Genomic DNA, 14,182 nt, shown 5'->3' with positions numbered 1-14,182 from the left:
TTGCCTCTTGCACACCCAGGATAAAGTGGCAACATAAATAAGAGCTCTGAAACAAAAGCCTTTAAAGGTGAATGGCATTTAAATCATGAATTTCTATATGCGTTATTTCTATAGCCAGCGGCAATCCAATTAGTAATTATGAGCACACACCACGCTTCGTCAAACCAGAGATCTAAAAGCCCTGTTGTGGCTTTCAGATGTTTAATTTCGAGCTGCTTCACCGGAAATAAAGAAACAGGAAAAGACGTTGAAGGTGACTGGCAGAGTCCCCAGAGGGATTTTCAGGGGATAAAAGTACATACTCTGGTTCAGAGCTGATAAACACGGCGACAGAAGAGATATCGTTCAGAAAGAGAAACTCAAACAAACATTGTCGTCTCTGCAGATAAACAGTCTCCTGTTTGTTGTCTGCGATGGAGCGCGAGACTTCACAGATGGGAATCTTTTCTTTTAAGGTTTCTGGCAGCGGAAGGGAGTTGCTCATGTTGGCAAACACTGAGTGTTCACTTGTGTAGACTTGTAAAGTGCAGTTCTTCAAAAATAACGAAACAATATTAAAGCCATGGAGATTTTTTTAAACAAAATGTGATGCTTAGTTTGTATTTAGCAAAGAAAACGTTTAATTCGGAATAGAAATATTCCATTTCAGCCTGTGTTTTTCTTTTGAGTGGCCCTAGATCCAGTATTTGCCATTTTGTTCAAACCTACTTCCATTTCCATAAACAAACCATGTCATATCCATGTATTTAAAGCTGTAGTATGTAATTTTAAGAAGTTTTTTGCATATTTGTTAAAACTGTCAACATATTCTGACAGTGTAACATGAGACAGATAATCTGTGAAAAGATCGATCTCCTCCACTTCCTCCATGAACTGCTATCGTCATCTGACCAAAAATGACCAATCAGAGCCAGGAGGAGGGGCTTAGTGCTGTCAATCAACCTGATGTACTCACTGCTCAATGTGCTAATGATGGAGAAACAAAACGCTGTTATAAATGGGCATGCTAACCAGCATTAGCATTCACAACAGACTCAGGAAGATGCTGCAGCATAGCAGGCAGCCATGTGGAGTGGAGTGGATGATTGACAGCGCTAAGACCCTCCTCCTGGGTCTGATTGGCTGTTTCCAGTTAGCACTGGAAGCACTGGGGCGGAGGAGCTCGATTTTTTTCACAGATGCCAATAAAATATGTAAAAAAAAAAAAAAAAATGTATATAAAAGTTACATACTGCAGCTTTAACTGTTGTGTCTAAGTAAATTTTTTTCATAGTTAAGAATTTTGATGCATTTTAACAGAAATCTTCCAAAATAAATATGATTCAGTTTTGGGTTGTATTACTTCTTTTTCATTGCACCATATTGTGAAACATTTTTTTTCCCAGGTCGCCGAGGTGTCACACTCGGTAAACCAGACATCAAGGTAGAAACAGTCAACAAAGAGACCCACAGCCTGGAGGAGGAGGCAGCCAACGTCTCCACAGCAACCAGGATGGTCAAGGCCATGTACTCCGTAAGTAGACTCCCATCTGAGTCACCGGGGGCGGCGGAGAGGAGGCGTACGGGTCATTGGCCTTAAATGTACAAATACACAGACAGTCGGGGCGACAAGGCAGGAGGGGCTCACACACACACACACGCACACACACGCACACACACACACACACACACACACACACACACACACACACGCATGCGCTCACACGCACGCGCTCACACACATGTTTGCGTGGCTATCTTTGTGGGGACTTTCCATTGACTTCCATTCATTTCTACAGCCTAAACCACCTTTACCCTTTTCCTAACCCCAACCATCACATACCTAACCCTAACCCTAACCAAAAATCAATTCACACCTTAGTCCTAACTCTGACCCCTGACCCAAAAACAGGGTTTCCCCTTGTGGGGACCAGGCTCCGGTCCCCACAACGTAGTATGTCAGGAAAATCGTCCCCACAAGGTATTACAAACAAACGCACACACACACACACACACACACACACACACGCACACACCAAGGAAAAACTGAAAGCAGAAATAATCTTAAATGTCACACAAGGATAAGTATTCTGTTGAAAACACACAACCCCCATTCAAAAAAATAACTAAAATTGCATACTAATATTCACACTAATAATAAATAAACAAACTTTAATGTATTTCTATGAGACGTTACTACTGCAAGGTTCTGCATAATCGGGAAGTGGAAGGAAAATTCATGGCTTCACGTTTTGTATCAATAAAAGTCTGAAAATATATACTTCTGTTACTGTTTCATGTCATCATATATGCTGTCGTGCCGACTAAAGTTCCCATGAAGACATAAAAGACCAACATGCACCCATTCAATCAAAGATACACACTCACTTTAACATTGTGCTCCTTTTAGAAAATCGGTGGATGAACCGGAGAATCTAATCGGCGTCGCCCCTTTGAGACGGTTTCGAACCGCGGCCCAGAAGCGTTTATTCTCCCCACTACTCTAACCGCTTCTCGTCTTTCACTCTCTTGGGATGAAAAAGCTGAAACTCTGTTTTCCTCTTCCCTCCCTGTCGTCCTCTTCCTTTCCTTTCTTCACCCTCCCTCTTTCCGTGTGTGTGTTTCGTTGTTTGATGGTTTAGTTTTTGCCCTCTGTTTCCCTCTCTCCCTCCACTCAGCCATTCAAAGACGACATGGACCTGAAGCAGGAGATCAGGAGCGAGAGCGACACGCGGGAGGAGTACGAGCTCAAGGTGAGATGAGTCAGCGAAGGGGTTTTCATGTGCTGACTCCGGAGGTTTTCAGGAAAACAATTATCTGCAGCATCTTTGGCATCATTTCCTGCATGTTGCATGAGCTTTGTGGTCAAGTTCATCTCCCAGTTCCTGTAAGGTCTTGTTTTTCCTGCAGCACAGCATTTTCAAAACCCGTCGAAAGGTTCCTGTTTGCAACAACAAAACTTTTATTTATCATGACTTTTTAAACTGTGCTGGGAAACAAAATCCCCTTATCTTAACGTGTTTGTTTCATAGAAAGGCTTTTCTCAAAATAGCTCTTAAATATTTAAAGCCAAAAATGATTCTGCAGTCGAGTACATCATTGCTTTTCCTTTAGTATTCTAAGCTAAGCTTAATATGAATAAATAATTAGTTTCTTGGAAATTTTATGAAAGTTTTCCCTTTGTGGTCTATGCAGAAGCAGTATGTGTGACTATCTGAACATCTGTGGACCAGGACATTCTCCAGAAACGGCAAAATTATGACATAAAACTGTATCTAGAGAGTTTGTGTCTGTATGACATTCTACAAACAGTTACTTCTCTAAAATTATATGAAAACATTAAAAATTATGTTCCATTGCTTCATTAAAACATTCAAACAAACATACTAATTTTTTCTTGATTCCTTTGATTGCTGTTCAGCAAAAGCCTGTTAATCAGACATCAACTGGAATCAGATGTACTGAACCTAAAATGTATGGGAAGTCATATAAAATGTATTTTTATAGCTCAACAAGGCGGTTCAAAGAGCTTTACACCATGAAAACATCATGCAGTCACCAACAAAGTGAATAGATTGGCTTTTTCCAGATGTCTGAAACTTTTCTGTTTCTTACGACTGATATATATTTTTTTCTAGGATCCAACTAACGGCTACTACAACGTCCGAGCCACCACCCACGACGAGGCGCGACCCCAGTCCCGTGTTGTCCACTACCAGGGAGAGTTTCGGCCCCCAAACCCAAACACCGGGCCAGGCGGAGCCACATCCGGCGGACCTTCAGCTGCGGTCAGCGGTGCGGTTCCTCCCAGCGCGGTGCCAGGCTCCAGGGCAGGCTGCTACGACCCTCGCCCGCCCTCCAGGATGTCCCACGCTACCTACGCCCAATTCAACACCTTCTCTAGGCCGGCACAGAGGCAGGAAGCTCCTCCAAATCCTGCTCTCCCGTCACCCGGAGATTACCCCGGAGGAGACTGTGGCCTGCTGGACAGCTCAACCCAACTGCCATACGACAGCTACGGATATCCCTCCCAGTATCCCAGCTACCGCATGGGCTTCGCTCCCACCATAGAGGAAGGGCCGGCCTATGAGATGTACCCGACGGGACAGGGGACCGGGTCGGGCCCGGGAACGGGACAGCAAAGTCCTGAAACGGGCTTGGCAAAGTACGGGAGCTCCACCCGCTTCTCGTACTCGTCCCCTCCGTCTGACTATTCCCACAGACACACGCAGCGAATGCAGACTCACGTGTGAGGAAACGCCGAGGCGCTTTCCTGGATTTGCTTTCGGCATCAGCAGTGTTTTCACATCCCGTGTAAATCCTCCCGTTCTGTGCGTGGATCTTCAACAATCCGTTCTCCATTGCAATCACCGCATGGAAAACCTTTTTTTGTTTTTAACAGTGTGACACCCCAACATTTAGGAAAGAAGCAATACATGCAGAGTGATCTTCACCCTGATTCACGCAGGCCTGCTGCGGTTACCCATCAACAGAAGCAAAAGCGAGATTCGCAATCAGGAGATGAAAAGAAGAACAAGAAGAGCACTTTGCCAACTTGGACGACCTCCCATCACACCCTCCTGTTTCTCTGTAAATAATGTGAAATTTGGGCCATTTTAAAGTTATATTTCTTGTATAAATATATAAACAGCAAACCTCTCAGCAAGCCACACTTTTTACATTTTCTGACTTACATTGCTGAACACAAATCCAGACATACAACCACATTTCTTTTAAAAAAATGCATCAAAGGGGCAGCTTGGACTATGAATATAGCTGGCACTTTTCATTAAAACTTGCTTAATGGCTTTTTTCTTACAAGATCTACCTTGATGTGAGTGGGACAGTTCGTCTGGAGTGATCGGATTGCCAGTTCCTATGTGCCAACACACAAAAATAATTAAATGGTGTCTTTTCTTTTTCAAAGCGTGGACAATGAGGTGCTCCGGGTGACAGGATGCTGTACAAGACAAACGGAGCAGTAGCAAGCGTCTCTTTGCTCCTTCTCCTCCTCGTATTGTGTTTCTGTCATCATCATCCATTTCTATACCTAATATTTCACCTAAAGTCGATGCTATATATAGTGTTTGTGAAACAAGGTGTGGTGGGAGCGCCTTTTCATTCTATTCATTTCTGCAGTTTGTGCAAAAAGATACCTCCCCCATCTTCAAGTGTTAAAAAAAAATATTTGTTTCTCTCACTTGCACAGTAGAATAGATTTTTTTCCATATTTATACTGAAGCATATGAAAAAAACAAACAAAAAAAAAACAACGGCATTCAGAAACATTTTATAATATTTTTATAAGGAGTTGTGGACCAAAGGTTCAGCATTTTGGGTGACGCTCACTTTTTAACGTGTAACGCGGCGTTACGGTCGGAAACGGTCCGAGTTCCTTTAAAATGAAAACGGTTTTTAATGTTGTAGGCTTAACGTAGAAAACTTAAAGAGCTTCACCTCGAAATAACAAGTATCCAGTTGATTCCTGCTACGGATATATTTGTTTGGCGTGAAACTCTTTCTTTGACTTCCTGTCTTCTGACTGGACTGCCTTTTTTCTAAAGCTGGTGACGACATTCAAAACGACGGGCTTGGAGCGAACAGCTGCTCGATTGGAGCAGCGTTGGTAACCTGAGAAGCAGCGAGAAGGTTTAAATGTAGTCTAACATATCAAAGTGAGGTAGAGAGGGTTCTATCTAGCTCATATGGTACTTTGTACTATTTGTAAGTATGCTGTTTTTTTTTTCTCTGCAACAGAAACTCTGCTGGTGTCTTATGTCTAAGATTTTTCATCGAGTCATGTCAGGTTTTGGTGTGCAGATCTGGCCTTCAAAGCAGAACTTGGTACTCGAAACTTGAAACTCTGAGGGGATAAATCATGCAAGTTCCTCTCCCTCCTCTAAGTTTTGCTCAATGATGTTAAACTGTGGAGAAAACTGTTCTGTTTAAACATATAGCGCCCTCTACAGTTAAAAGAACCCCTTGTAAAGATATGTAAAAAGCCTAATTATAAAGGCATATTTTAATTGTTGTGGCATAATCTCAGTTTGAAAATGTTTTAAAAATCCATTTATTAATTTGAGTTCATTTATTACCTGAGAGAAAAACATCCAGCACTAATAACTAATTTACTGAGGGAATCACCTGGATTCCCTTTGCTCCACTTGTTGAGTCATTTCTGATATTTGGTCGTGTTCTTTTTATCATTATTCTGCTAAAAGACCCAATGATGATCTATTTTCCATTTTTCTGGCAAAGCAAATCAGATATTTGTTCAGAATATCCTGGAATCTCAAAGAATTCATAATGCCATGCACTTTAAAATCAACCTTTCGACAGTGAACATTCCCACAGCATCACAGTGGGAGGAAGTTGTTTTCTGCACATTTGTTATTCCCTTCATATGAGACCCACTGCGAACTGCTTGCCAAAATGTCCAAAGCACTTAGTCTTTAGCATTTAGCAAACTCTGCATTTTGACATTTGTGATGGTAGGACAGAAACAGAAACATGTTTTCCTGCATGCCTCCAAAACAACAAAATGCCAGTTAGGTTTCCTTTATGGTGGAGATTATTTTTTTCTTTTACCTCCATTACCATCATTGTACATGTTGACAAGATAATCTTGGATGCTTATGCAGCATTGTTTGGTCTGAAGGTTTAGTCCTATTTTCAGGAGTGTTTACATGTGATGTCACTATTATAATAAAAAGCTTATGGATAAATACTTTGATAATCCCAGACGCCATAAAAAATTATGCAGTTTTAGTTTTCAGGAAAAAGCTGAAAACAGTGATTTAGAAATAAATTAGTATTTCTCAGTGTGAGATTATTTTTCTCTGTTTAAATGTACTTAAATTAAGTTTTTCACATGACCCCGATTTCTTAGCAAAAATCTCTGGATTGTAATTTTCTTACACCTCAGTGAGGTGTCGGTGTCGTCTCAAACGGATCAAGGTATTTCTTATTATAGTTTCTAACATCAGCTATTAAACCCCTCAGGTTTAATATTAGAGCATTTAAGCTTTTTGTATACTAAATAAATGAAAAACGAATTGATTTTTCTTTTTTTTTATTTTTACCAAAAAGCCCCCTCTGCCCCAGTGGATTAAAGTTATTTATGTTTGCACTCGGAGCTTAATGAGATTCGACTAAACTGCTCTCTTCACCATCATACCAACTCAAAACGTTACATTTTATGGCGACAAGTATTTGTTTAGTGGAATACAAGAAAAGTGCGTCAATAATCACGATCCCCATGTTATAAGCTTCCACCACATTAAGTTTGCTTTTTTTCTGGACGAACATGAAGACAATAAACCTTTCTATTGCACCCATCAGGAATAGATTCTATATTTCATTTAATACCTTTCCAAAAGTTCCCATCCTGCATGCTTCACTGAGCAGGTAAATTTAAAAGGTGCAGAAAGCAATAAGGAGTCACTCACTTGTATCTGTATTCTACATTTTGGAGCAGTTAAAAATGATTGTGCATTAAATAAGACCCCTGGCTGCAGAGGCTATCAGCCACTCCAGAAGTAATCATTGACTGTTTATATTTATCAGTCGCCCCATCAACCCTTCATGGTATATTATGGTAATTGTCTGCAGAGGGGCTATAAAAATGTGTTTATAGCTCTTGTTTTCTATAAAGGCAGAGAAAGAAAACCACAGCCACGCCGGTTTGTATCTCAGAGGCAACCTCGCAGCTCCAAGGTCACGATGTAAACCATGTCAGCCGAGATAGAACAGCAGGTGGAGCTGCGTTTTAAATTTTAAACTGTTATCACCCCCCGTGGAACTGTTCACTGTAATCTATTTACAGTCGTTTTACAGAGCTGTAGCTGAGCAGTATTTTGCATCTGACTTGCAATCTTGTTACAACCTTGTGGAAGGATGAGTGGATTTGACAGAGAAGATGCTGAGGCTGTTGCACGCATAGCCAGTCCATGCAGGTACTTGGGTATTATTACCTGTGGTGACATTACAGTCTGTTGACATTACAGTTCATATAAGATGTTAAACGCACACGGCCGATGCTGAGGTACAGGAGTAGAAAAATAACTACAGGTTCGTCTTAATACATGAAAACAGCATCAAACCGTAGCTGAATTTGAAGGAAATATGGACACTTTTACCTCATTAGGTTGTTTTTACGTGTCTTTTTTTATCCTCCATGTGTTTTTCTCGTTGCAGTGTGTGCTGATGGTTTCTTTCAAACTTGCTGCCATGTGTCAAATGAAAAGCCATCTGCCAGCTTCCAAATGTCAAAGACAAAACGGAGAATGAAATCACCTGAATATCGCAAACCTTTCTCTTGTTGCTTTCTTCCAGATTTCCGTCATTTAGTCACACCATCACACAGTACAGTGTAGGTATGTCGTTCTGGCTTGCTTCTATTTCTGGTGTCTGTTTTATAGAATATATAAATATTCATGAGTCCATCATATCCACTTCAACCTTTTTCTGATTTATTTTTATTTTAACCAAATAAGTATAAGTATTTTGTATTTACTTTGTGGTACATCACCAGTTGAAGGAAGGACTGGTCCAAAGTGTCTTTCACATTATAAAACACATTCTTTGTTGGTTCTGATCTAATTAATCAACTCATTTAAAAAAAGTTGGGTATTGAACATCTGTGGCCTAAAGAACTTGTCGGTCATGCTAGAAATAGCCTGAAGTGGGTCTCAACTAGGCCAACCCAGACCAGGACCGGGCCAGGCCCATGCTGGGCTGGGCTGGGCCGGACTGGCCCAGACTGTCTGCAGAGCCTTGACATCCAGTTTTACTGTGTGAACCTTTCAGTGAGTGCCAAAAAAACCCATCAACTGAGCAGACATGCAAATGCAGCAGCAGTTTGTGTTTATTCTGACTCTGTCTTTATGTGTGGGTGGATTCAGACAGACACACGTGTTTACGATGTCCAACTTAAAGATGCATGTGTGTGTGTGTGTGTGTGTGTGTGTGTGTGTGTGTGGGCAGTATGTAATCCAAGTCATTAGAAACATGTTTGGACCAGTGGAGAGATGACATGATGGTTTGACTGATAATTTCATATGTTGGCCAGTCACTCCTGCGGGTATGAAGGAGACCTTTCCTGACCACAGCGATAAAAACCCTGAAAATGCAGATTTTCCTCCTAAGTGTAATTTTTAACAGCTCAAATGTTGTTTGAGTGAAATGTTGTTGCTTTAAGTACAGTTTTTGTTCAATATCTCATCATGATAAACCTAATTTTTAACAGAAGAAGCCAGTCTGATTTGGCTCTTTTCCTTGTCCTGCAGTTTTAATCATATTTTTTTTATTATTATTTTATGTTCAAATGTGAGACAAAACTGATACCTGCAGCTAACAACTATCACTGTTTGGTTGTGATGCAGATAACAATAAAACAAACATGTTGAGGTGAAGAGAAGTTTAACCAGATGGGTTAAAACATTGATATATTTTGATGTGTTATAAAAAGTTTAAGGGTTAAAATTTGATATTTTATCAGCCTTTTTGTGTAGTAAGAACAGCTAAGTTCTGTATTTCTAAAAGGAAATTTTTATTTTACAACAACCAAATCTAAACCTTTGGAAGCATTGTCTAGAAAACTATTACAAAGATTAAACTGTAAATCTGATCCTGCAAAGAAGTACAAAGCCTACTAGGGTTTATTAAATGGGGACATTTTTAAAAATTACCACAATAAGTGAAAATGACACATTTACTTATTTTAGTTTTTGCACAAGGTTGTTCTTTCATGTGTTAAATCTGTAAGCAACATTAATCAATATAGATGTTTATAACACACATACCGCTGCTCCAGACTTGACATAAATGCTATGCAAATGCATAATTTACTAATGAAAACGCTAAATAAAGTCATGCTGTACTGTGTTATCTGCACAGACTCACATCGGCATGCCTTATGCTTGAAGTGGCTGGCAGAGGAGGATAGCTGGACTTTATTTCTGATTAGTTCAGCTAAATAAACCACCTCATATCTCTGCATAGAGAATTGAACCTTCATCCCAAGATGGTCAGGCAGATTTTAGTTAACAGTTAGCACTAGTTAACACTAAAACCGCATTTCGTCTTGACCAAATATTTTGATGTTTGCTGAATTATCTAAAGGTGCTTTTTGTAAATCTAGTTAATTTAGAGATCTAGGTCGCACTTTTCAAATTAATGATATTTTTTCCTCTCATTTTAATTTTAGGAAAAGAGCCAAATCATAATACTGATTTCTTGGAGGGGAAAAAAAAAACATGATCGGTTTTAAACTCCTACTGTTTGTCAGTCAAACCCTAGTTGAATGGTGGACAGACGTTGAACGTGGAACCGCTTGGCCTTTGATTACGTGTGAGGAGTCAGAACAGAAAGCTTGTTGCTCATCTGGCTGGTGAGCCTGTCTGCTCTCTGCATGAGGGAACAAGATGATGTTCTGCTTGATGCCGTTGAGTGTCTGATTATCACTACAGTGAGAAAGAATCCATGTTGCACTTAAAACCGCGTGAAGTGGAGACGGAGATAGTTACGAGGCAGATAATGAGTGAGTTCAATCAACCGTATATAATCTTCATTCTCCAGTTCTTGATTTGTATCCCTATATATTGTTCATGTGTATTAAGTTTTGTTTGGTACTAGTATATTGTTTTTGTTCAGAAAAAAAATGTGTGAAAACAAACTTACAAGATACTGAAATATTGTTTTTTCTTTTACGTTTCCTGTCATGTTTTTGTTCAAATTCAATGTAATTATTTTTTCACAATATAAAGAAAATAAAAGATGACACAGTTTCATAAGAAGTTTACAAAAGTCTTTTATTCACTTTGCAATTAATGAACTCATTATGTGGCTAATTTATGATAGAATAATGAACTGAATTAGTGTTTTTTATTTCTGCAATGAGATGCTGGGAAGTTATTAAAGAATTTTATCTAAACAAAGACAGAAGAGCTAAAATCACCCAGTCAAATACTCTGTCCACCTCCTGTATGGCTGGATTAGTACTTTTTCACAGTACTGTGAGTTTTTCAATAAAGGCCTTTGAAATTCTTGAACTTCATTACGTCATAGAAACATCTGACAAAAAGACATAGCAACACTGACACAGTAAAGTTAGTAGAAAACCAGATTTCTGCCTGCATCAAAACTTTTGCCCACAACATGTTCGTAATAAAAGTTTCTGTATTTCACATGAAGTTTATTCAGGTCAGGCTGACTGCAGTCAAACACATTGTTAGGAGTTTGTGGAGTTGAGCAGAGTGAAGGAGAATGTAAAAGTGTGTCTAAATTTAGCACAGAAGAATTAAGGAGAATAAAAAGCTGCTTCCCTGAATTTGAGCTCAGCGCATAAAGCCACAACAAACACCTGCAGAGTTTCTCCTGTTCCTTTCTTTTTTTCTTGCTTTGTCTTGCAGCACTGCTTTCTTTTTCCTCTAATATCCATCTCTCATTTATTTTTCATGAAATATTTTTTCTGATTTTCTCTCTCCAGCTTTGCTCTAACCTTCTCTCCGTCTCCCTGTCGCTTCTTGTTTAGTCACTTTTCAGGGTTTTCCTGAAAACATCGGTTTTCTGCTTCTAGCATCTTCTCATCTCACTCTTTCACCTCTTCTGCTTCTGCATGTCAGTACAGATTCTCACTTTGCCACATTTTCATGACTCTTTCAAATTTCTGTACAGCTTTTCATCCGTTAGAGGAGCTCTAACCTACTTTTCCTCAACTTCACCCCCACCTTTCTCATTGTCACTTCTCTGTTCTCACTTTCTTCTCACTCACTTTTCACACCTCTCTCTCTAACCTTTTGTTTTCTTTTTTCACATTTTCTCCTTTGCCCTGTTAACTTCTCAAGCTTTCTGTCTTTAATCTCATGTCTATTTTTCCATCCACTTTTTTAAATTTTCATTCCTCAACCTTAATTTGTTCCCCTTTCCTCTGATTTTATTTTCTGTTTTAAGTTTTTTCTGTTAAACCTCAAACTTCCTTCTAACTCCCTGCCCTAATAAATCATCGTTTTGTCTTTTTAGTTTCACTTTTTTTCATCAAGCATGTTTTCAGATATGTTCATGATGATTCTCAGTTGATTATTCAAAGTGCTTAAACAGAAGACAGCTGCCCTTCTGATTAATGCTGTTTTCTCTAACAGCAATAATGTTATTTTTCTTATTTAAATTGTGCACATAAACATCTTTACACTCTTTTCTTTCAAATTATATTTTAGTTTATTACAGAGTCCAAAAGGCATAAAAAGAACAGTGTCACAAGTTGACTGAATATGACATAAAAAAAGGTAAAGTAGTGATAGGGAAGTCTCCACAGGGAATGTGAGCTCTTATAAAAAATATTCATGTTTTTATTTATGCAGTGAGGAGGAGGAGGTCAGCAGAAACATTGTCTGAGAGAATAAAGGTGGAAACCTAACAAACCGGCAGCCTTTCACAGGGATTTAAAAACATATATGCACTTTGTCTGAGTCTGCTTGTGTAATTTATAGCCAAATTTAGTTTTTTGGCACTGCAGTCCTTTATTGAACATGTAAGGGGAAGACATCCAAAAATGTGTAGGAAAAAGGAAGTGAAGGAACATCCTTTGCACATGTTCTACCAATTGAGTCACCCAGAAACCAAAATTAGTGTTTTAATGTAGTTTATGGAGACCTTACACAAGTATTTTGCCTGGTTTCCAGTGCAAATGGCACAGAACTTGTAAAATAAGACAAAACTATTTCAAATGTAACTTTTCAGCAACATAAATAAGCTCAGTAATTCTTGAATATAAAATTTTAAAGTATTACTTCCATTGACAGGTTTATTCATTTCTAAGATATTTTTCCTGTTTTAAGTGAAAACAAAAATGCTTAGAATTAGTGGAACTAATACTGTTTGTACAAGTATTACTGACTTAAACCAGTTCATTTATCTTGCTGAAAAGTTGCTTATAAGTTATTTTTGTCTGAATAAAGTGAACTAAAATATTTCCATTATATTATAGACAAAAATTCTTGGTAAGATTTTGTGTTTTTGCAGTGCAGAATGATGAACAGCCTGTTTGAATTCAATTTTCAGTAAACCTATCCTTTTGATTTTTCTTCTTCTCCTGCTCCTGTTTCTTTTTTTTCATTTTGATGTCAAATGAGAGTTCCTCCAGCCGTTTCCCTGGTCTGAGTATTTTGATCGTGAGTGTCTTTGCTCCTTTCTTCCTCTCATTCTTGTCATTGCTTCCTCCTCAGTTACCTTCACCTCTTTTCTTTTTCCTCAGGTTTTTCTCTACCCTTTCATTTATAGCCCTCCATAAAAGCTGGTTATCTTCTTCTTTCTCTCCTCACATTTTTCATTTTGATTTATCTTCCTCCCTCCTTCAGTTTTTTCTCTCCCATCTCTCCACATCTCTTCCTTTCTCTTGTCCCATCCTTTCAGTTTATTTCTTTGAATCATAGTCTTATTCACTTTCCTCGGTGTGATCTTTACCCTCTTTTCTTTTTCAATGACAGCAGAGAAAAATCAAGTAAAGAAATTACAGATATGACCGGATAAAAGGACAAGGACAGAAGAAAGGGGCACAACTCCACTTCACTTAGTGTGAACTTCTGATTATCATTTTTCTTTCCTTCCATTCTCGTCGAGAAGTAATATCTGGAATAACCTTCATCGCTGCACTGTGGACCCTCTTCCTCCCCCTCCTCTTCCTCCAACTCTTTTATTTCATCCCCTTGTTCACATTTGAGGCGGCTGTTGGAAGGATTATGGCCCCTCTCATGCTTGGCACGGCTCTCGCTGCTTGAGATATATTATCATATTAGTGGAAAATGATGTAATGCGTTTCAAGACATTTGTCCTTCGCACACCCTCTGTCCCTCCGCAGATGATGTCACAGGCTTTGTCTACAGGCAGAGAAGTTGTCAAGCAGATTGTGTGGGGTATTCCTTTGTTTGCTTGCTGTTGCTGCCACCCTGTGGCTGGAGAGCAGTATGCAGGGAGGAGAGGATGAGGTTCAAATTAGGATGGAGGAAATTATTTATTACTGATCTGGAGGATAATGGGACTCATAACAGACGTCCTTGCTGTGTCGGTGCTGACGGGTTCTGTTTGGTCAGGGACAGATGGAAAGAGACAGACACATCGCATATGACTTGATTACAAATGAGGGTTAATTAACTGACTGGCTTGTTTTTATAGAGACAAATAGAAAAACCTTTGCAGAAACTGATGG

At 39.2% G+C, this 14,182-nt stretch overlaps 1 protein-coding gene across 1 annotated transcript in view; it reads left to right on the top strand.

The window, feature by feature from the left end:
- The window catches only part of kirrel1b (kirre like nephrin family adhesion molecule 1b), a 103,738-nt gene extending 92,963 nt beyond the window's left edge, over positions 1–10,775 (top strand). Inside the window, exons 13-15 of the mRNA XM_015009746.2 lie at positions 1,386–1,513; positions 2,658–2,732; positions 3,618–10,775. Of these exons, the coding sequence (XP_014865232.2) occupies positions 1,386–1,513; positions 2,658–2,732; positions 3,618–4,232 (818 nt within the window). The 3' untranslated portion in view covers positions 4,233–10,775. The remainder of the gene's footprint in view (positions 1–1,385; positions 1,514–2,657; positions 2,733–3,617) is intronic.
- The last annotated feature ends 3,407 nt before the right edge of the window (positions 10,776–14,182 follow it).

This window comes from Poecilia mexicana, unplaced genomic scaffold, assembly GCF_051168715.1.
Source record: "Poecilia mexicana isolate PSO_F unplaced genomic scaffold, ASM5116871v1 scaffold_17, whole genome shotgun sequence".
In the NCBI taxonomy this organism is placed as follows: domain Eukaryota; kingdom Metazoa; phylum Chordata; class Actinopteri; order Cyprinodontiformes; family Poeciliidae; genus Poecilia; species Poecilia mexicana.
This window is presented reverse-complemented; position numbering and strand designations above follow the sequence as displayed.